Source organism: Anser brachyrhynchus (assembly GCF_964034855.1).
Source record: "Anser brachyrhynchus genome assembly, chromosome: 1".
NCBI classification, from domain to species: domain Eukaryota; kingdom Metazoa; phylum Chordata; class Aves; order Anseriformes; family Anatidae; genus Anser; species Anser brachyrhynchus.
In genome coordinates, this window is record NC_137694.1 from 6,743,499 (window position 1) to 6,765,891 (window position 22,393).

Here is a 22,393-nt window from a genome sequence, read left to right on the forward strand (position 1 = left end):
GCAGGTACATGAGGCAATTGGAGAAAGCATAGCCTAGCAGATCTCAGGGTGTGTAAGGAAGCCCAAGCATTAAGCAGCATTACTTACCAAGGCCATACACTGTTTTAGTTTGTGCCAGTTGATATTTCGTTACTGTCATCAGAGTCTGTATTTTCTTAGATTAAACAGTGCCTGGATCAAATTAACCAAGTTTCTCTTTCCACATAGTTTGGTTAGGGCTGGAAGAAGGAATCTGATCTTCAGGTCTAAATCATAGAAGTGCCCTGAACTGCACTTTCAAATGCTGTAGTTGGAGTGTGCACGGTGTGTCCTTGTGCAGCTGTTGCTGCTCCTAGTGCAGAAAATTACCTATGGTTGTTTAAATGGTGCTGCTTGTGCACGTGGACAAAAGCACGATGCGCTCTTCCTCATTTTTAACAGGTGTTGCTACCCCACCAACTACAGGTCCTTAAGCATCTTTCTTCCACTGAAATATAAATATAGTGTTGAACATGAAATGAAACAAGGTGTTTTGAAAATTAAACAGTGTTTTTATTATGATTATCCTCTAAAGGCTTGATAGATTAAACAGTTAGGAGAAATACTTTTTGTCAGTTACATAATTCCAGGTAAAAATATCAGAATTATTCCAACAAAGTGTTTTTTTATTCTGCATGTAAAGTAAAGGACCTTTATAATAAGAAGAGTTACATTCTAAGCCATCTAGACTGGACAATTTTCAACTACATTTGCCATTGTGAAATTTTAGAACTTCATGAAAGGAACTTGGAGCGGTTTCTCTGTTGCATGCTTCAGGGCCAGTGCATAAGTATAAACCCTGGCATCCACTGCAATGTGCTCTTCTGCTACTAGCTCTGGGAGAGGGGAAAAAAATGAGATGCTGTTAAGACTTTCCATAAATTTCCAAGTTCATTACTAAAATGAAGATGTACTTAGGCAGATGATAGGACAAAGGGGAATGGCTTTAAACTAAAAGAAGAGAGGTTTAGGTTAGCTATAAGGAGGAAATTCTTCCCTCAGAGGGCGGTGAGGCCCTGGCCCAGGCTACCCAGAGGAGCTGTGGCTGCCCCATCCCTGGCAGTGCCCAAGGCCAGGCTGGATGGGGCTGGGGGCAGCCTGGGCTGGGGGAGGTGTGCCTGCCCATGGCAGGGGGTGGCACTGGGGGGGCTTTGAGGTCCCTTCCAACCCAAACCGTTCTGGGATTCTAAGTATGGCGTTCTAGAATTAAGTTCTTCAGGCTAATGCCTAAGACTTTCAGTAAGTCTGTCATATGGCCATGTCTTCTGCAGCTTTTTTTTTAAGACACAGAACTGTAGGAGGAGAAATGTCAGGAAGAGTTATGAGAAGAGGTACTACGGGTTGCTTGAAGCTCATATTAGTGCTTTTAATGTGTCAGAAAGCTCTTACCATCAATTCTTTGCAGTAAGTCATTCTTTGGAAGTGAAATAACTTCCACATATTCTAGGAGAAAAGAAGAAAATGTTAAACACCTCTAAATCAGTGGACAGTAGAGGAAGTCTGTCTCAGTGTTGTATTTCTTAAAGCTTACAGGAGGAAACAAACTGGCTTAATGCTCATCACCATCTAGGAATTGTGAACTTTCATGTATCATAAAAAGGCTCATTATATAAGGGAAGACAGTGAGTGGGGCCATTAAAAAACAACACATTTGGCAGAATAAAAGTGGGGAAAAAGGCGGAAGCTATGGAGGGTGAGAACCCCTTGAAAGGAGACTCCCCCTTCTGAGAAGGGAAAAATATCATATTGTTGAAGTGGACTCCTGTCTGGCTTAACTGGTACAGTAAGGGATTTTAGATGCATTCAAAGAGCAAAATAGCATGCTATGTAAAGAATTAAGTTTTGCTAGTGGTGAATTCGTACTGGTTTATAGCTGCACAGTGTGTCTAAATTAGTTGCATTTGGGGGGGTGCTTGAATTAATTACAGCTGTTGTGGATTCACTAATTTTTATTTCTTTAGATACCAGTGCAATGCTTGAATGTAACTGATGTGATAATACCCCGCAGGAATTTTCTTGTCTAGGCCAGAGTCAATCTCAGGTATGTTTGATTAGGGTCAGGAGATTAACCAAGCCCAAAGAAAAAACATTTTTAACTGACATTTTCTAAGTAAAACACAGAAAGATCACACTTGACCTTAAATGTCACTGGGAGCACAGTATGTAACATACCTCCATCATCTGTAAGAAACAAAACAGAAAAAGCAAGTTAAGGGTTTTGAAATATACTAATGTTCACAACTAAAAAAGCAGTTTTTATACCTGACTGGCTGTGAATGACACCATACTTACTTCCAGGTCAAGCCCCAGCTAAGGAAAATCAAAGTTCATAAGTGCTTACGGCACTCACTGAAGTTTACCACCTGAATTTCTCATTTTGGGTATGCCCGTACCTGACACCTAACAGCTATGAGTTTAGCAAACAAACATGGTTCTGCTCCACTAGACTACAGCATGGGATTTGAAGGATTTATTTACAGAGTCTAAACCAGCAGGGAGGGAACAGAAGAATGCAGTGGTAGGTATAGTTCCATTAAAGTTCCGTTATCTTCTAAGAATTTTTATATAAATGGTAGAAAACTCACCAAGTTTTTGCTTAGGTCTTGTATTCTCAGCCTCATCTCCATTAATGGTGACGCTCACAATGTGCGTTGTGCTGTTTGACAAACCTGGGTCCAAGCAGAGAGCTGCAGACAGGCAAACAGGCTCATTTTTCAAAAGCAGAGGTCAGGAACCTTGCCATTTTGCAAAAGATTCCATCCAAATATACTTTAGGAGAACATATATTTGCTGTTAAGTTCATGCTGGAGTAGTGAAAAGTAATGCTTCTGTAACTCATCTCTCCCAGATTCCTTATAAGATGTGTTTTCAGCACTTAAGTTTATTTTTCATTCCATAAATTGTAGATTAAACTGTAAACTACAATTCTCCTGTAAGCTTCCTCAGCCTATTAAGTCTAATTTTGCTACCACCTGTCTCTACTTCTCTGTCCCCAGCATGCAGTTATACCCAATAATCAAGAGTCAAGTTTTAATTGTACTGACATTTACTTGAAACCATACATAAGTTGCCTCAACAAGTCACAGATTTTGAGTAAAGTCTCTTATTTAATAGCAAAGTTTTCCCCTATGGATGTCAGGCTTACTTTAGTCCTGTTCAACAGGAGTTCAGCAACCGACTCACCAAGGACCAAAGTCTCACGAGTACAGCCATGGGACACCACTCTGCTAATCTGCATAGAGTTTTCTGGATAGGTGTTCCCTTTTGGTTTAAAGCATGTTGTGTCTATCAGAAAGAATTAGCTTTGGGTGGGAAAGAAAAAGAAAAAAGCACGGACCTGGAGTACATTCAACGACTTCCCCCTTGTACCCCGTTTCTTCCTCCAACTCTCGCAATGCAGCACTTTCTGCAGTCTCGTTTTCCTCAATGAGGCCTGCAAGATAAATAATTACACAAGAACAACTTAAAAATTAGCACGCACTTACCCACAATACCCATTCTGAGATCTAATGCAGCTTTACAAATGAGGTGAAACATCCTCGTCACCCCATTTTACAGAGGAAGAAACTGAGGCATTAGGGAGGGTTCCAGTTCCTGGATTCATCATTGCTGCTGCCCATGTCTTCAGCTGACTACCTCCAGCCTCATGCCACCTTCCCAAAAGATGGCGTTAATATTCTCATGAGGGAAAGAAGCCAAATGCTGTGGCTCTTAAAGAGAAGAGTGGAGGGAAATGCAATATTGTCTTATCAGACTCCTGTGCAAAATGTCTCTAATCTCCTAAAATGAACGATGCTCATTTTGTATTCTTCGTTACCAAATATTCTTATTTCTGAGCAGCACACTGAGCTACAGAGACCACCATGGATTTCTCAGAGCTTCTTCATTACGACTGAAACTCCAAGCACACCTAGACACGCTTAACTACCAGCTTTATGTGACCCGTCTTAACGTTTCAGCCACTTACCTGCAGGAAATTCTAAGCAGTAGCCGTTAATTGGAGGCCTGAACTGTTTCACTAGGACAACGCAGTCGTAGTGGAGAGTTCTCTGTAGGACAGCTATCACTGCTACACCTACAGGCAGCAACAGAAAACATAAGCACGAAATATCTGAGTATAACAAAGTGAGCATTTGGTGCTAGACCCAAAAAAGAACCTATGGACTGTAACACTGTGCATTAAAATGACAAACATTTAGATGTCTGCTCTGTAACCCTGAACTACTTTATACCATGCATGATGAGAGGTAAAAGCCCCAAATGGGATCTCCAAAATACCCCAACAAATTATAGAGACATGTACCAAGGACGACCAAGCATCAGCCCACCCGTAGCTTGGTGGGTGCTCGCACCTGCAAACAGTTTGGATGCCAAAGTCTGGAACCTACGCTCCTTTTGTGGCTGAATTGTGTCCCTCTTTTGCCTGAAGAGTATCGTATCCCTAGTCCCTAACAGCAAACCCAGTTCATCAGCCTGTGAGCTGCTCTGCATCACGGCATCCCTGACTGAAACTGTCCCATTGTTAGGAAGGGAATATAATCATCTTGGGAACACACTGCTACCAGTCAGTTCCTGATTCTTCAGCTCTCAAGCTGGGATCTCGCTAGAGCACACTTGCTCAGTGGTCTGGCGTATCCTGGGAGCCCTGCAGAGCTATTTGTGCATTCAGCACCACATTGGCTCTCAGTCTGCTCTGTGAGTTTATCAGAACTTTCACAAAAGCTACAAACAACCAAAGTCTTACATCATCTTACCATCGGCTGAAACTCCCTTTTTCCTGCCAGCACGCTTTACGGTTTCCCAAGTTCTGTTCAGCACAGAGAAAAGAACAAATTGATACATTAAAAGGAACAATATCCATTTCTTGTAAGCCGTCTTCTACCCTTGCTTTCATTTAAAAGCAAAATATGCCATTATTCAGTGAAGCTCCATAAGAAAGCAGCTGGCCTTAGGCATCCCCTGTCCTGTTTTGGCTCCATAAGATGTCTGAGGTATAATTTTGTTTTGCCTACCTAAAGGAGAGAGAAAATAGGTACTTACTGATTGCTTAGGGTCACTAAAAACAAGGGAAGGACATAAATGATTGTCACGGAACACACAAGTCATATAAAAGTCATCCTGGAAAAATGCAGAATAAAATAATTTATGTATTAAACCTGTCAGATTTTGTTAGTTTTGAAAAAAAAAAAGACTACGTGCATTCTATCTTTTAACTTGCTTTTGCATACCATTAATAATGTAAGTTATTGTGAACTCAGCTCAGTTACTTGGGCAACAGAAGCCTGTAGGCAAGGAAGACCCAAACTTCTCTCTCCATATAAGCAATGAAATGAACAAAATCCAAAAACCCATCACCAATAATAATCCATTCACAAAAGCTCCAATCTTTGCTGTTTCTTAGAAGGATACTTTGCTGATGAACAGGGAGGCACTTAGAGAAAGCAAACTTTATGGAATCTAATACACGAAGGGGGGGAGGAATAAAGCTGTGTCACGTCTAGATAAACATGGCAAAACTAAAGCATACAAAAGAATTGGGCAGGTGTTATAATATACAAGAGGACGATAACTTGTCAGTACTATGCAAGGTTCTGTAGTGCCAACAGGGAAAAAGGAGCCCTTAGTGAGGAACCAGAAAAGTCAAAGGACGAACTCGCTGATCATCACAGCTTCTCTGGACTACTAGAACTTCCTTCTGCACAGCACCTTTACAAGAAAGCGGAAATGCAAGGTAAACCAAGGTCTAATGCACCCTAAAAGATTTAGATGCCAAATTTGATCCCACATGCTAGCTAGAGTAGGATTTTTTTCTCTGGACAGTATGAATTATAAAGAAATTGAACAATAAATACATCGTCTTTGTTGAATAATAGGTTTGTAGTGCTCATATTCTATCTAGCCTGTGGCTGGTCCATATAACAGGGAACGTGATAGGAATCTGAAAAGAATGCAAAAATAAAATTACCTGGTTTTACCATTGGGATCAGTATAAGTTGTTTCCTCAAGCTTCAACCATTTTCTTTCTACAATTACCTATAAAAAAATGATTCTTTGTTAAATAAACTACAAGATTAATCTCAAAGATATTTGGGTTTAGGGGGGAGAGACAATACAACTTTATTTGAAATTCTTTTGAGACAAAATCTCAGCATCAGAATATACACAGGAACACTTAACGACTTCCTGTAACAAGCAGGGAAAAAAAACATTTTGCCACGTTCTTGAATTGGAATAGCAAATAAGCTTAGTAAATTCTTTTAACTTCATTTTCATAACCAAGCTGCAATGAATTCAGTGGGATTTCATTTAGCGAAAAGTCCTATCCCCCTCGTCTTCTGAGAAGAACTTTTCAAGGGTCAAGTTTCTGCTTAAGATGGGGCACCTGTCTGCATAGACCTTACCCATACTGCTGATTATCAGAGCCTGTTTTTCAGAAAGCGTGCCCTAACAGCTATCCATGAAATAGCTAAGCTAAGACTGAAAACCCAACTATTTTGAAACTTTTTTTGGCCTTTATTATGGCCTCGACTCACCGTTGCCTTCTGTAACTGAGAGCCCTTTTTACATACATGCGTACCTGACCTTTTAGGATTTCTGAAAGCTACTGACTGAGTGCTCGGCATTAACACTATTATAGCTTGTCTGTTCTGAGCTAAATGATTTTTTTTCCCTGTGATATTTTCTTATCTTTTATGTAATTCCTTTAAAAGGGGAAAATATGTGTACTAGGCTTCCAGCTTATATTTTTTTAGCATATCTTGAATTTTAAGCCTTACTAAGTGCGTAGGCAGACAAAAAGCTTGCCTCCAGAATTTTGTAACAAGTTGGCCGTAGGTCTGACCACAGAAATCATGACTAACCAGTAAGATGGACAGATTGCTTTCTATTGTCTACTGAGACATACTGCTGAAAGCAATGGAGTCTGTACAAGCAAGGGGAAAAGAGGCTCTGAAAAAAACCCACAACATTAAATTGTAGCAAAGAATGAAGTTAGAGGCTATTCATGTCACAGGCTCGTTACAATCCTCCAGTGCAGGACAAAGAGCAAACAGGACCTGAGTAGCCATGTGAATCAAGAACTTTATTTGATAGATTCACCAACTAAACCAACAAATCTGTAGAAATGAACTGCAGTATATGACACAGCTATAACCAGAGTACAGAAGCACAAAATAGCTTCAACCGGATGCAGAATAGAAACTGGGAGTGACTCAGGTGTCCAGTAAATTATAGTGGAGCTGAATAAACTCACGTAGTCCTTAATCTGTGTCCTTCGGAACAATTATTTTGATATTGAAATATCAGTAGCACTTCTGTGGTTGTAAATATGGCCACACGTACTTTACATGGAGAGAGTTTTGGCATTTGCTTTGGGAAGTTTATTTCCAGGTAGCACGAACTGAAGAGGGGAGCTATGTGCTCTCAAAAGGGATTTCTAAAGGATTTGTGGTCACAAAACCAGCAGGAAGTTTATGATGTCTGTTTCAGGAACAAGAAGTAATTCCACTTGGAAGCATTCAGATATATTTTAAATAGCTTTGCATTCGCTCCTAAGGCACTGCAGAATGAGAGTACAGGAAGATCCAAAAGAGATGAAAATCATGTCCCACTGGTTGTCCAAGGAGAAGAACCAATATGCTTCAGTTGAAGAAACAAACACAGCCAAATGTTTGTGTTAATGAATTTTTTAAACACTGCAGAGAAAGCGAAAGACTAGGCTATTGGTTGTAGTTTGTTGCAGCATTCAACAGCACTGGCAGATCACTACCACTGTCGCCAAGTTATTGTTTGCTAAGCAGAAAGGGGAAAATGGCTGAAAAACAGGAAAAGCTCAGGTGCCAGGAGTCCTAGAGGAAAAAGAAATCACTAGTCTGTAAGAGATTTGACCTATCCGAACTCCAGAAAGACAACAAAAGGACAAAATGTAGATTTTAAGCATACAAAACAAACAATGTCAAACAAAGTGTCTTGTTTTTCATCTGGTATTCTTAGGTACAGCTTTTGGCCTCTACTGTCATGGAGCAGTAATTAAAAAGTACTCTAGGCCACGGAGCATAAATACGTACAGTGGAAGTGAGGTGAAAGCCTTGCTGCTAATTGCCTACAGGGGGAGGAAACTGAAAGCAGCCAGGTTTCCCTAAAAGTAAAATAAAATGTTATTGTCACCCACCTTGTCAGGTGCACAACTAAAACCTTTTGGAAGCTGGCTTAGAAACATAACTCTTGCCTTGCAGAGCTCCTTACTTAGGGCCCAACGGCACTTTTCAGGGCGTGTTCTACTAACCATACTCAGTTTTAGAATGAGCAATTTTTTATGGCTTGATCTATTACTTTGATGGGCAAATACCACGTGTTTTTGCTCACAACAGCCTGACTGTGGGTTCCCAGAAGCAGGTAGAAGAAAATAAGATCAGCAGCTACGTTCACGAAAGAAGATTCTCCAACATCAAGCCACACAGGTGCTGAAGACCAAAACACTTTCAATATAAGGGTGACTGGCAGACACATGGTAAACATTCTCCTCAGCTATGCCCAGAAAATGACCGAAAAGCTAAATTGCTTAGAAGATGTAAGATCTAATTACAAATTTCTAATGACACTGAAGAGTGCAATATAACAAAGGAGAAAACCTAAGAGGTATTATGAAGAAAAAGGAGCATAAAATTCAAGTATTACCTGAAAAACAAAAACAAAACAGGTTCTAAGGTCTAAAAAAACTCATAGTTTCAATTATGGTGAAAATGCTCCTAAAAAGCAGCCAGAAGTACCTCAGAATTCCATTCTGAAGACCTGATATTTTCTGATTCTGTAAAGGTAAGGTGCAACTACAGTGTTTTTGACAAATATTACTACCTCCTTACTAACGTCTTTAGAACAGCAATCATCTAAATTCAAATCCTTCCAGAAAACATCAGAGAAGATAAAATCCTAAATGTTAAGGCAACTCTTAGAGGTTCATCTTAGAGGAACAGACAGCATTTTCACAATCTACCCATTTCTACAGTATCTGAGAGGAATCAACATTATTTCTTAATATTGAAAACAGCCTGAACAGACAATACAACAAACAGCTATAAAATTAGGAAAAAAAAAAGCTGAAGCTTAAAAAAACTGAACACTGTAGATTTCTCTCCCTCTCCTTGATAATTTGTATGATTGTTTCGCAAAAAGAATTACATATTCCTCATCCACGTCACCTTCTTTAAACTCTTTGACCATCAGGAAGAAGTGCTCTGCCTGAATAGATTTTACAAACCTACAGCATCTATACCATTTCTTACTCTGCACTCACAAACATTCTGATCTGTCTCAGCTAGTTGTTATTTAGCAATAAAACGTGTCAAAACCAAACATGTTATACCTCTTCTTTAAGGACGAATTGCCTAGCAGTTTTCGGAACTTCTGCGGATGTCTCAGTTGCCATTTTCAGGAATGTCAGGCTTTTCCCCTCCTGTGCAAAGTCCAGACTACTATGAAACAAAGTCAATATTTGCTTTCAGAGTAAAGTTAAAAGGTTCATTTCTGCATTCTAAATTAACAAATCCAACTTGCGAGAGAAAGTTAACAGCATGTGATGGCAAGTGCAATTCACATTTTCAGCTCCACCTGATGGTTTCGAAGGAAGTCTGGGTCAAATCCCAGACTTACGTAGTTGGTAACAGTCCTATCAACTGCAGAGCAGCTGTGCTGGCTGAAGATACCCTCCTTACCCGTTCAAAGGTCAGGCACACGCAGAAGCAAAGTTGATCCATTTAGTAGAATTGTTTCATTCTGCTCAGTGAAGTGCTCTGTCAATGCAGCATTGCCACAAGAAGTCTAAGCACTCCACTGTCAAAGTGGAAAAAAAACTTACACCAGAAGGACTTCCGGAGTAAAAGTTGCACATTATTGAGAAAGAATCAGAACCAGAACCTACATACATCACATATACGTACATAAATGGCTCAATTCTTCCCCCCCAAAAAAACTCCAAGGTCAAAAAGTCACCTGTGTGTTGCAAGTCTAGGTGGCACGTGGAGTTAGCGTGATCAAAGCACGTCACTCTCCCTTACTAGGAATGGTGTGGCCAACACAAAAGGCACCTGGATGTGCCCAAAGCAAGGCTGTCTCACTGCTGAGGTATGCAGCACTTTCGGCACAGAAACTATTATTCCAAGGAAGCTCATCTTTGATATTATGTTCCTGTACTGAAGCCCTGAAAATTAATTTTAAATAAAAAGACAGTGCAAAGAAGAAACTCAGTTTAGGTGCCAGGAAAGACAAGATCTCAGAGATCTGTTATTCTCAAGAGTTCATTTAAGGTTGTAATCTTTCCATGAAGTCAACAGGAACCTTTCCATTGACCAACTATAGTTTAATAAGGGGTCTCTAGCAATGAACACTGTCTTCTGTGAGTGCTCACCTTCTCTGTCACCCAATTTTAGCACTTTCATTCTTACTTCATCTTTATCCTTCTGTGATAAAATCTACAGCACGTTTGTGAAACATACATGAGCATGGAGCTATATCAGCTTTCCTACATATAAGTTTTGTATTTAATTTCACAGAGTAGTTCAGAGGACTAGACAGTACAAGCTATGTCTGGTTATCAGAAGGATTACAACTAATGTACATAAATCCATTTCCTCAGTAAGTACAAAGGGCAGGCTCTTTCTTAAATCTTAAGACGGTCTTGTTGGATGCAGTACATCATACCGGTTGTCAAAGTTTCAAATTGTCTTTAGGTAACATAAAACTTGCACAGGAACCCTCACTTACTAAATCCAATTCTGTCATTTCAAAAATATATTACCCTTTTTTAATCCTAAAATTACATTATATTATCCTTTCTAAAAGCAATGATGCTTCATCTTAAAATTATGTAGTTTTATTGCCTACCTTACCACTACTATGAAAAACTGTTGTAGGACCTTACTTGCTTATCTTACGTTTATCCCATATTAGTTCAATTAGTGTTGCCCGTTTGTTCTTAAGCCAACTCAAACCCTCCTCACTTAGGATTTAAGAGACGTGACTGGCAAACAGTCATAGTATCTCGCTGTGAGTCTAACATACAGTATTAAGCTTTCCATGAAACTCATGCAAAAGAACCACAGCCCAGCATACTGGTTTGAAAAGGCTCCTGGTCATCCATGGGAGACAGTCAAACTAGGCTCTGTGCGACGCCCTAAGTATCCAGCTTCAAAAATATAGAAAATTCACATAGCTAGCTACAAGAAATGCACCTCCGATGTTTGGAAAGAATTATAAGCTTTCTGATTGACAATATGTACCTATCAAAGACAGGAGATAGCAAATGGTGTTGATCTTAAACTTTTTTTAGGACTGGCTGAATAACTATTCCTCTTTTAATCCCCCCTCAAAAGAAATCCCCTTCCATTGATCATCGTAACCCTTCTACATTAACTGCATCTGCGTATCTCTCTCAAACAGATTACCACAGTTGTTCCCAAAATCTCATATGCAACTTTATTAATGCTTTCTATAACAGTATTAATACTTACCTACATCAATTACAAATACACCCTAGGAGCTCATCTCATGCCAGAAGCTCTTTTCAACAGAATTTGCTCTCTCCTGCAGTGACAGATTCAAGGATGATTTGTGACTAAAATTACAAGAAATTACTGAAGATGGCTTCAGTTTGAAATAGCACGAAAATGTGCAATGAGTGAAAATGAGACTCATCCATCTCAGGTTCTGTACTGAAGATCTTCTCCACTAGTGGGTGCAACAACTCTATATATGAGTGACATTTTAAAAAGTTCTACCAAAAAAGTAATGTTTTCCAAATCCAACTGACTGTGTAGAATTGAAAATTTCAGCAGTTACAAAGCTGAAATACCACTTGGCTAATTGAAGGCTGCAGGTCTGGTATCTCACATTAGCCAAGGGTGCTCAGAAAAAGGAGGCAACACAGCTCCTATTTCATAAACATTCGTGGTAACTGACAATTAAATCTACAGATGCAAGGTAAAGCTCTACGTTAGGTTTCAGAACAGACATTGTCTCACAGCCCTCAGAGAGGAAGGCTCTTTCTCATACAGTTACCACTGGATCATTTGAGTCAAAAAAACATAAAGCTGCTGGCACAGCAGCCAGGAACCTGATTACGTGACTTCCACTTACATGAACTCCGTGAATTTAAATACTTAATAATTATCAGCAAAACTTTAAGAATACATCAAAATGTCCACATTTACCAGTCTTCTTAGCGTGAATCAACACTATTTGAACTATAAATTCTAGGAAAAAAACCACACAGGTTGGCCCACTTCTACCTTCTTGTTGGCCCACTTCTACCTTCTCTGATGACTTCCATGGTTAGTGTCACAGGATATTGCCGGCAAATTGTGCTGCTTGTTCCATTTGCCTCATGTAGGGCTCAAATTCAGACCTCAAAAAGTCATACCATTTACAAAAGGTATAACTTTACGCCTATTGCTTATTCCTTTACTGAGTGGTTTCCTTCGAAGGGAATATCCAACCTTTTGACATCAGTTTCTACATTATCCTTCCCGAAAGTTAAGATCTAAAACCGAGTGAGGCCTGGGAATGAGCTTACAGAGCAGCCAGGCTACCAGGGCGTTACGTTAACCTCTTCAAGTCACAATAGATGGATTAGCTTTTCTAAACTTCTTTTCAAAAGGAATTATCTGATCCAAGCTACACATCCCAACTGACAGCAACCAGATTTAACAGAAGCTCAGCAACGGTGTCCCAAGGCAAGATTAAGCTAAAACACCAGACAGGATCCCTTCCGCGGAACGTGCAAAAGGGGCACTGGCGAGTGTTTTATGCACAATTTATCCAGCAGAGTGCTAAGATACGTGCTCAAAACACACATTGCTGAAGTTTGGGAAGTCACTTTTATTCACCGATTTGTCACCAGGTTGCAGCGAAGTTCGTTTGTATTTCAGCAAGACGATTCGAGCACCAAAATCAATTGATTAGAAGTTGAGAGGAGAGGAAAAGGGAAGAAAAAACATGTCATTTCTGTCCTTATTTCAGCAGTATGGATGACCCACTCACTCAGAAGTGAATAAAATACGGAGAAATAACCGGCTCCTGCCACGTAGAAGAGAACAAAAAAAGAAAAAAGGGAAAAGAAGGACAGCTTTGTGCAAGCAGAAGAGGGTTAGCAGCACCCGTGTGTTGCTGCCAGCCTCCCCTGAGGGGCAGAGGAGGGTGAACTAAAATCGCAAAGTTCAGAGGAAATAGGGGAATATGGAACTGAGCACAGAGAGCACCGAGTGGGACCGAGGGGGGGGCTCGAAGGCGGAGCAGAACCGGAGGGCTTAAAAACCCCACATTTCCGTGGGCAATTCCGCGGCTCCCGGGGAAATACTTAAGGAAAGGGATGAAAGGGCGTCTGGACGCCGTCCCCAGCGGGTGACCCCGCAGAAAAGCCCCACGTACGAGCTGTGCCCGGCGGCAGGAGGGGAGCCGGGGCCGCGGCCGGGTGGCGCTGACGAGATGGCGGCGGCTGAGGCGAGGCGGGGCCGGGCCGGGTGCGCCGCCGATGCCGGCCCGGGCGGCTCCGGGAGCGGAGGGGAGGTTCCGGGCGGAAAGGGAGCTTTTCGGGGAGAAAAGGGGCCGAAACGGGTCGGGCCGCGCCGTGCCGGCCTGAGGGGAGGATGAAGAAGGAGCAGGTAGCGCACTGCCGCTTCTCCGTGTGGTACCCGCTGTTCAGGACCGTCACCATCCGTAGGTGCGTGGGGTTGGGGGAGCCCCTGTGGGGCGGCGTGTGAGGGGGGGTGTGGGGCGGTGTGTAGGGCGATACGTGGGGTGGTGTGGGTTTGGAGGCAGGGGGAGTTTATGCGAGGCTGGTCCTGGCCCTGTGGGTTAGGCTGCGAGCTCGGTTAGACCCGGGGAGGGGTGTTTGGGGCCGGGCTGGGTGAGAAATAAGGGCCTGCGTGGGGCAGTGCTGGGTGGGAGGAAGCACAGAGGTGTCCATCGAGGCTCCAGGGGTTGCCCCACGAGCTGGAGCCTTCTACATCCACCCCAGGGAGCTGCTTTGGGAGGCCCGAGGTGCAGGCCTGGCGCTGGTGTTCTCCGTGTTGTGCTCTGGTGGGACCCCAGGCTGTCCGCATCCCACCTTGTGCCCGCTTGGTTGCTCAGAGAACCGGGCTGAGCGCCCCCAAAACAAGTGGCTAACTTCACGTTCCTGTATATTTTTTGGAAAAAGTAGCAGCTTCTGTGGTTGCTGAGGTGCCGCTGTGGGTCACCCGGTGGTTATGAGACCCACCAGCAGCTCAGGGAAGTCAAACTCAAGAAAGGTGCCCCGGTGGATCAAAAAGCTGTAATTATCAGGCATTTGGTAATCAAAGCATTTCATCTTTATGCATTTTAGTGTTTAGCCAGTGTAGGGTTTTTGGTCAATTTAGCAACAGTCATACATTTTTGGAACATTCAAGTGATAAAGGCAAATTTTGGTTTGGATTTTAGTAGGGAAACCTTTGTTTTGAACAACACATTGCCCCTCTCCTCACTGGCCACATGCAGTCTTTGAATTTCTTACAGGTTTGAAGAAGTGGAGTATTTCTGTGCATTTTGTCTGAGATTTTTGTCTCTTTCTTTCTTCTCTACTTCCCTGGAAGGAAAAAGAGAGTTGCATTTTGGGAAGGGTGGGAGGGGAGGAAGAGAAACATGTCTTTTCATAGCATTACAGAATAAAACATACCGATATTGAGGTACGTTCCATTTAAAAGCTATTATTCTTACTCAACAATTTATTATTTTAGCAAGTAATATTGATAATAAATTACTGAACTAATTTTCTTGTTTTTTTTTTTTTTTTTTTTCCAGTGTTATACTTCCCCTGCCAGATAATGTGAAAGAATACTTGCTGGATGATGGGACGCTTGTGGTTTCTGGAAGGTAAAGAGTGTTTCCCTCCCACCGTGCAAGTATTAATACTATTTTATAATCACAATGGTATTTTGTATTCATTTGTATTACAATTTGCATAAGGAGTTTTGTATGTTTGACCAGCCTGGCTGCAGCAAACCTCATACTATATGAACATGTGAGTGATCAGACTGTTGCTGCTACCAAAGCTTGACTTGCTAATGCTTGATACAGATCTAAAATCCATGCAATATATTTGATTGGATTCTTTTATTTTCAAAATTAAAAAGTTCTTTTATTTTTTTCTTTTTCCTTCCAGAGTCTACCAGTCTCTCAGGTTTCAGTGCATAGCCTGATGATTTGTGTTTGGTTGCTTTGGTACAGTTACTTCCAGTTCAGTGGCCTGAACAGTGCCACGGCATTCCCTTGCCTGCAGCCTTATTCAGGGGTGAAGTGTCATTACTTGAGTTTAATTCTCAATAATATAAACAAAATACAAAAATCTTACGGATTATTGAGGCTGTATTGAGGTTTGCTTACATATAATCAATTTCTACAAAGAGACTGAATGAACTGTATGTATACCTATGCCAAGATTTTGGGTTGTGAAGAGTGAGATAGGTACCTGTGAAAAACAGTTGGTATGAATCCAGGCTTTGTTCTTTGCTTTCTCCTTAGGATCTCACTGTATGGCTTCCTTGTAAAATGATTATTGCACAAATATATCTTGCTAATGATCAGGCTCAATACAGTCCACACTTTGTCATCTCCTAACTGGTAGTTTGACTCTCACAGGGCAACCAATTACGCTGTGGGTATAAGGGAGCTATGTCTAATTTCTCAGGAATCAATCTATACAAAATTGAAGCTGTTTAAACACCTTGTAAAGGTGAAAGGTCAGAATTGTTTTTTTTTTATTTTTAAACCAATTTGGTTAAGAATTAATACTGTCACCTGTTTCTGCAGAATTTGGTAATTTATTTAACAACAGCCATTTAATTTGTAATCAGACTTGAGAAAAATTAAAACTGAGGACTTGAGTTCACAGCTATGCCATACGAACAATTTCTGCTGTCTTCAGTGGAAAAATGGACAGCTGTATAATTGAATTAAATTATATTAAGGTAGTTCTAATTTAAAAGTCCCCTTTAAAACCCAGCTTTTCTATTAAGTTGAACTTTCTTAGCTAGAAGTCAATGTGATCTTCCTACAGTCAAGGCCAACATCAATTTTAAACCTCAATGAGCCACTGTCTGAGCTCTGGATCTCAAAAACTGAATTGACAGTTTGACCCCTGTGGAAGTGCATTAAGGAACTGCAGAAATGTAGCTTGTTGAAGAACTGACTTTTTGCTAACAGTACCTAGTTGTATGGATGTACATTTGAACTTACCCTGTTTGCTATGCTGACTTGCCTTTTTCAAGAGCTTGGTCTTCTACCTTAAAAGATCTTCACACTCAGTTCTATTGGCCAAATAACTTCAAAAGTAATGTAAAACTTTAAGGGAATATTTGCAACCAAGTACTTTCTCCCACATATGCTAATGTTTACAGCAGCAGATCTCATCTGTGGAGAAAAAGGAGCTTCCCAGGAAAAAGTTAATGGCCCTGTAATCACTTTCAGTAGGATCCTCTTTTTCTGTGTGTGGAGTGTGAGGAAGTTTTATTTTCAGAACCTGAAATACACAGGTCAGCATTTCAAACTAAAGTTTTATAAATTTTTACTTGGAAAAAGAGTGTGGAGGCAAAGCATAATCTAAGTTGATCTCTTTTTTTTAAAGTTTCTAACTTTACTGTGCTCACCCCGTAGCACAAGTTAAAAGAATGATTAATAAGGTGTTGAAAAGCTTGAATTATGGTCTTTTCAGAGCAGCAAGTGATCTGCTAATTGGAAAGAATCAAACTGTTTTGGATAGGGCTCAAGTCTAATGCCAGGGAGCTTTGTCTTTAGTTTTTCTATATTGTCTTGCTCTGATTTACTCTGCCAGGGGTTTGAGGCTTAATCCTCTCACGAAAACATTGAGATCAACAGCTGGAAGATGCTGTGGAAGTGTAATATATATGATCAAGTCAAACTCTGGTGCTCAATTTTTTTTCCTATTTATTTTTTTGGTTTAGAGAAGATCCGCCAATGCATGCTCAAGAAGGGAGTGATGACGCAGAGGAAATACAGGTCAGTGTAAAACACAACTTAATGTCAAGTGTCTGGAGAAAACCATGAATATTTCTGCATGCTTTAGAGGTGAGGGTAGTACTTCACCAAAATAATAATCACATAAATAATAATCACACAAAATAATAATCGCTATTTGCCTTGAAAAAACTTACAAACATCATGATTGACACCACAAACATGACGTCAAGGAAGGTTTAAAATGTTAGCTTTTTCACACACAGTTTTTTTTTTCTTGATAATTACATTTCTAATAATGACCAAGGAATGTTGAAGGATGTTGGAAATGAAATTAAAATGGTTTTATGTCCAGAAAAATTAGAAGGAGTTATTCAAGAAACAATAAAAGTCTGTAAGGCCATAATAACTCTGAGGGGTATTCTGGGGGGGGGGGGGGCGGGGGGGGGGGTGGAACCACAACCACTGAAAAATGTTATAAAATGCAAGGTGACAGAAGATGCAAAAAGGATGAGAAACAGAAATAGAAGTGACGCTAGTAGATTGTGGGTCTAAGGATGAAAGTGAGGGAGGTGGAAACAACGTTTAGATACGGAAGACTCCATTATGTTCTGAAATGTTCAAGTCTCCGACATAAATCACAGTTAAAGTATATAGGTGTTAGGTGCTTTGTATTCATGCCTTACAATAGTACTTTGGCTGGATATACACAACTTTTTTGTTACTTTATAAACATAATAGTTAGAGGATAATGGTATCATGCTGGAGTAAAATCAGGGCAATGATGACATCTACATGTTGTAGGAAGCTGTATAGTTTCCAATATTCTTAATAAATTCATAATAATTATAAATAAAATCATAAAGGATGTCACAGGAAAGCAGTGACCTTTGATTTGTTCTTATTTTTAACAGTGGTCAGACGATGAGAATACTACAACGCTTAAGGTAAGGTCCCAGCATGTGGGTTTTTGTCAGCAGTATTCTTCCTGAAACCTCGTGATAGGAACTTTTCGCCAGTTAGAGATAGCCGTTGTAGTTAGCATTTTCAAACCGTTCTAGACAGATGGCAGTGTAGATACCTGTAAGCTTAAAAATGTTGTTTTGCTGGCTTAATTTTATTTAACTAAAAATAAAATGCTTCTTTTCTTCATCCCTAACAATCACACACTTGTTAGACTATAGGAAATGAACTGAAGGTTGGCTCTAAATATAGCTGTCTTTCATTTTCACCGCTTTGAATATCTCCCAATTACTTAATCAGACTGGATGCAGAAAAAATGACGCCCCTGCAGCTCAATTTTCACAGCTCTTCTCTTGCACCTTTGCCATTATTTCCTCTAAAGTACCTTTCTTTCCATCACCATTTTTCCCCTTTTTCCTGTCTTTAGACTCTCCTTGTGCTGTGCCCAGTTTAGAATCAGGATCATGATGGATATGATTCGGGCTCCCTGAGTTTTTTTAATTTTTTTGAAACTTGCCATTGCCCTGTCATTGTCAGAGTTAATATACTTGCACCACTTGACTGAAGCAGTAGTATCAATGGCAGACCTGTTAGCTCCCCAGTATTCGACATGGTGTTGGATTGGGTGCTGTGTAAATACCACCTGCTTTGAGTTACATCTGTGCTACCATAGAATTTAAAGCACAGATTTTAAGACTAATACATCACTGCCTTGTACATTTTAATAGTTTCAGTTCAAATACCTGCCTTAGATTGTAATTCAGAGCAAGGATTTTGGTATTCGTCTTATTTTTTCCGAAAGTCATGTTGCTCTGTCTTGCTAAAGAAGAAATCCCAGATTTTCGATCTGGGTTTCATCATAGTGTACAACAGAGTATAAAAATCCTTAGTCAGGGTGTGCGATAGCCACTGGAAGGGTACAGGTGATTCCAGGTTAGCTAGGTAAGGATTGTGTACTTTGCCCCGTCTTCTCTCCAGTGGCAGGGCCAGGCATGGGCAAGAGTAAGGGAGGGGACAGAGCCAGGACAGCGGACCCAGGTTGTCCTCAGGAATATTCCATTCCATATAAAGTCGTGCCCAGCAATGAAATGGTAGAGGAAGAAGAGGGATGTTCTGGCTTCTAGGGTTGCTTTTGTTCAGAGACTGGCTGGACCTTGTCTTTCATCGAACCTGGCACTTTGAAACTGTTTGATTATGAACATGGCTTAAGCCCGTGGCTCTTTACAACAACAACAAGGCCACGTTCGGTCATACAAAGATTCTAGAAGTGGGATTTCACAATGTGCTCTGTACCTTCTCATAAGTTTGGAAGGTGATCGCCCTGAGGGCTCCTTGGCAAATGTATTTTCTCTACCTGAAAACAAGGGGCTGCTCTGAGGGTAGAGAACGAATGGGACCAGTCTCTTGTGCTTTTAAGTGTTGCTTGTTACCACTCTGGCAGTGATGAAGAGGAAGAAGAAACAGCCTGTCTCGAAAGCAGAAGGGTGGGGAGCTGCACCTGGAGTTACTGCAGAACATAGGAACAGATCAAGTAGCTATTTGCAAGCTGAACAGGGAGACTCTGGGGAACGTCATATGTAAGGAATTGCAGAGAGGCTGGAAACTGCAGCTCTGCATTCATCCTCCTTATTTTGCTAACGATAAATCAATGGATTATAATTGGTTTCTTCACCGGTTTCTTTGTTCAGGGAGCACTAAGGTGGGCTGTGACTGCGATTATTTCATTTTGATAACCTGCCTGAGTCATCAGGTAGAACTTGTTTCCCTTGCCCCTTCTAAATTCTGAAGAGAAATTAGAGCTAGAACCACAGAACAGCCCAGGAAAATAATATTATATGTCAAGAGACATGTCTCAAGGAAGGAAATCCATACTTCCCAAATTTATTTTGATCCAGATGTGAAGGGAGAGTCAAGAGACAACAAAAATTTTACTTTGTCATGAATTTCTTTTTTAAACATAAAATATTTCTCTGGAATAAGAATCCTATTTAAATTTCTGTGAAAGTTTCTGTTTCAGAACACTTTTGTTAACGTATTCATTGTAGAGAGTATCATCTCCGTTCTACAAATAGGATCTTGAAACAGACCTGTTTAAGTTAAGCTATTCACAAATTTGGAACATCATGGGATTATAGAAAATCGTGTTTAAACAGATCTGTTAATATTAATGATTGTAAAGTCAAATGAATTTAGTAAAAGTTCATTGAGTTTTAGTAAAAAGAATTCAGCTTATTTATGCTGCCTTAGAGCTGTCCTCTTTGTGTAATATTTCTTCACTTGTATTAATCAAATGACACGAAGGTAACATTTCCCCAGGGAGGTTTTGTACGCACTGGTATTACACATGTAGTGTCACTCCTCTCTTCTGTCTAAAGAAGAAGAGATTGGATCAGAATGCACTGCACGAAGAGTTTCTCTTCTTGCAGCAATGATTTCTAGAATCGACTGAAGCTCTAAAAATAAAATAAGAGCCTTTTTAGTACGTTACCTGGTCTCCACGGGAAACTACACCTGAAACACTAAGGAAAGATTCAGAATGCATGAAGTTCAGTCTAGGACACTGCACTTTTTTTTTTGAGTCTGTTTTGTGAGGAGCTGCAAAAAGGAGATGACAAAATGTATTCAAACTTTTTTTGATCGCTTGTGTGGCTGTGAGGGCTTTGTTTCAGAGATCAGTTAGCTTTAGCCTAGATGTTATCTTTGGGCTGCGTTAATAAATATAGGTGGAAATAGTGCTGTTATATACTGTTCGCTATAAATCTGTAAATCCTTGACATGTGTCTGAAATAGCTTCATGTTACTGTAAAGGTCAGCAGTCTGTTTTTTCTCTTTTTCTTGTGTGCCACAATTAGAGTGGAGTTTATAGCTTCTTGAGGAGGTTTTTCCCCCTTATCTTTACAATATTTGCAGTATTCTTTACAAGTCAAAGTTCTCTGGTGCAACAGTCTTTGCAGTGTGTCCTGTGTTATGATACAAGTTAACATATATTATTAAAGAGCTACTTTAAGTCCTTATTTAAAGTAATACTAGAAATACTTTGTAAATAAAAATACTAATGTATACTATATAATAAATAAATACTTTGAAAAGAATGTCATGATTGATTCTTAAGTGATTTATTTCTACAAATGCATTATGTCTGTGGTGGAAAAGTTTACTAATTTTTGGACAAGTTTATTCCTTCTACGATATGCACTTCTAATTTTTAAGAATCTTAAATTAATCTTAAATTTTAAGATGGCTGCACTTCATTATTACCTGTATTAATTTTTTTTCTTGTTCTTTGTTCAGGCACCAGAGTTTCCTGAGTTTACAGCTAAAGTTGAAGAAGCAATAAGTTCCTTGGGTGGTAGTGTTTTTCCTAAGCTTAACTGGAGCGCTCCGAGGGTAAGAATGCTGAGTCCTAAAATTTTTAACAGATGCTATCGCACAGATTTTTATTTTTATTTTTTGGTTTATCTTAATGCATTGGAAAGTAGAGGAGACTGGGGTGTTCTGATAAAGAAAGGAGTGATAGATGACAGTGAGGTTTGATACAGCAGATTGTTCTGGTGGATTAAAGCTAAATGGTACGCTGCTTGGTCAGCCCGATGCAAGACAGCTCTGTCTTTGTTATATAACCCCCCTGCGTCATTGTTATAGATAACTGTCTGGTGGTCAGACTCTCCTCGTTTAGGATATTTGTTGAAAACTTTACCTTGGATAAGGAGGAAAAAAAATTAATAAAAAGCAATAAACTTCCTTCTAGTTATTTTAGGTACTCTAGCTATATCTTAAGGATGTGTGCCCTTAAATGACTTTGTATCATGTTCACAAGGAAAATTAGTGTTCAAGCATTCCAGGAAAGTACCTGGAAGCCGTAAGGCAAAACCTTGGTTTTCAAATGGATTTTTGCAGCAGACTATTCGTAAGAAAAGGAACAGCTATTCTACACCCTTGTAATAGCAGGTAAAGCTTGCCTCAAAATCCAAAAATCATTTTCTGCATGTATGTCCAATGTTGCATAGTATTTCGATCTGATAGATCTGTAGCTTGTATCTTGTAGCTTTATCTTTACTAGATTCTGCTAGTAAAGATAATTTTTTGGATATATTTTTTCCTCTTTAGGATGCCTACTGGATAGCAATGAATAGCTCTCTGAAATGTAAAGCTCTAAGTGACATCTTCCTCCTCTTCAAAAGTTCAGACTTCATTACTCGTGACCTCACTCAGCCGTAAGTAGACTTCTAACAGAGAATCTTATTCTTACCCTGTCAAAAAAGAACAAAACACAGAGGGTAACTTTTCAGTTCCTTTGAAAGATCTCACTCTTTACTGCAGAAGAACATCGAATATCTGATACAAAGATTCTTATTTATGTCTAAAAGTTGTGAATCAAATGAATTTCAAGTGCAGTAGGAAGTTAGTTCTTTGAAACTTACCCCATGCCTTT

General features: G+C 40.1%; 2 protein-coding genes across 8 annotated transcripts in view; one reads left to right on the forward strand and one right to left on the reverse strand.

Moving 5' to 3' along the window:
• Window positions 1-509: 509 nt before the first annotated feature.
• NUDT5 (nudix hydrolase 5) lies at window positions 510-13,568 on the reverse strand. 7 transcript variants are annotated; one of them, XR_013946935.1, is made up of 9 exons: window positions 13,438-13,552; window positions 11,523-11,595; window positions 9,380-9,469; window positions 5,984-6,051; window positions 4,773-4,825; window positions 3,986-4,093; window positions 3,356-3,451; window positions 1,408-2,705; window positions 510-854 (listed from the first exon to the last, which is right to left on the reverse strand). XR_013946935.1 is itself a non-coding variant. In XM_080581138.1 (9 exons), the coding sequence occupies exons 2-8, from the start codon at window positions 9,440-9,442 to the stop codon at window positions 1,428-1,430; spliced, it is 528 nt and encodes a 175-aa protein (XP_080437264.1). In that variant the 5' UTR covers window positions 9,443-9,488; window positions 13,438-13,568; the 3' UTR covers window positions 510-854; window positions 1,408-1,427. The 7 variants fall into 7 exon arrangements, 2 of the variants coding, with proteins under 2 accessions (XP_080437264.1, XP_080437265.1); XR_013946936.1 differs by having other exon boundaries at window positions 9,380-9,488; window positions 13,438-13,551; XM_080581138.1 differs by lacking the exon at window positions 11,523-11,595 and having other exon boundaries at window positions 1,408-1,461; window positions 2,600-2,705; window positions 9,380-9,488; window positions 13,438-13,568.
• CDC123 (cell division cycle 123) overlaps window positions 13,492-22,393 on the forward strand; it is a 36,151-nt gene continuing 27,249 nt past the window's right edge. Inside the window, exons 1-6 of the mRNA XM_080581108.1 lie at window positions 13,492-13,729; window positions 14,827-14,898; window positions 16,986-17,040; window positions 17,913-17,945; window positions 21,253-21,348; window positions 22,069-22,175. Coding sequence (XP_080437234.1) covers window positions 13,656-13,729; window positions 14,827-14,898; window positions 16,986-17,040; window positions 17,913-17,945; window positions 21,253-21,348; window positions 22,069-22,175 — 437 coding nt within the window. The 5' untranslated portion in view covers window positions 13,492-13,655. The remainder of the gene's footprint in view (window positions 13,730-14,826; window positions 14,899-16,985; window positions 17,041-17,912; window positions 17,946-21,252; window positions 21,349-22,068; window positions 22,176-22,393) is intronic.

What these genes read in the sequence shown, in the direction of transcription:
- NUDT5 (XM_080581139.1), bottom strand. Translation starts at nt 9,442, where the DNA reads ATGGCAACTGAGACATCCGCAGAAGTTCCGAAAACTGCTAGGCAATTC. An exon ending in GATCCCAATGGTAAAACCAG is followed by an intron (nt 4,826 to 5,983) that starts GTAATTTTATTT and finishes TGTGCTGAACAG; the next exon opens with AACTTGGGAAACCGTAAAGC. An exon ending in CTTACTGCAAAGAATTGATG is followed by an intron (nt 855 to 1,407) that starts GTAAGAGCTTTC and finishes CCCCTCTCCCAG; the next exon opens with AGCTAGTAGCAGAAGAGCAC.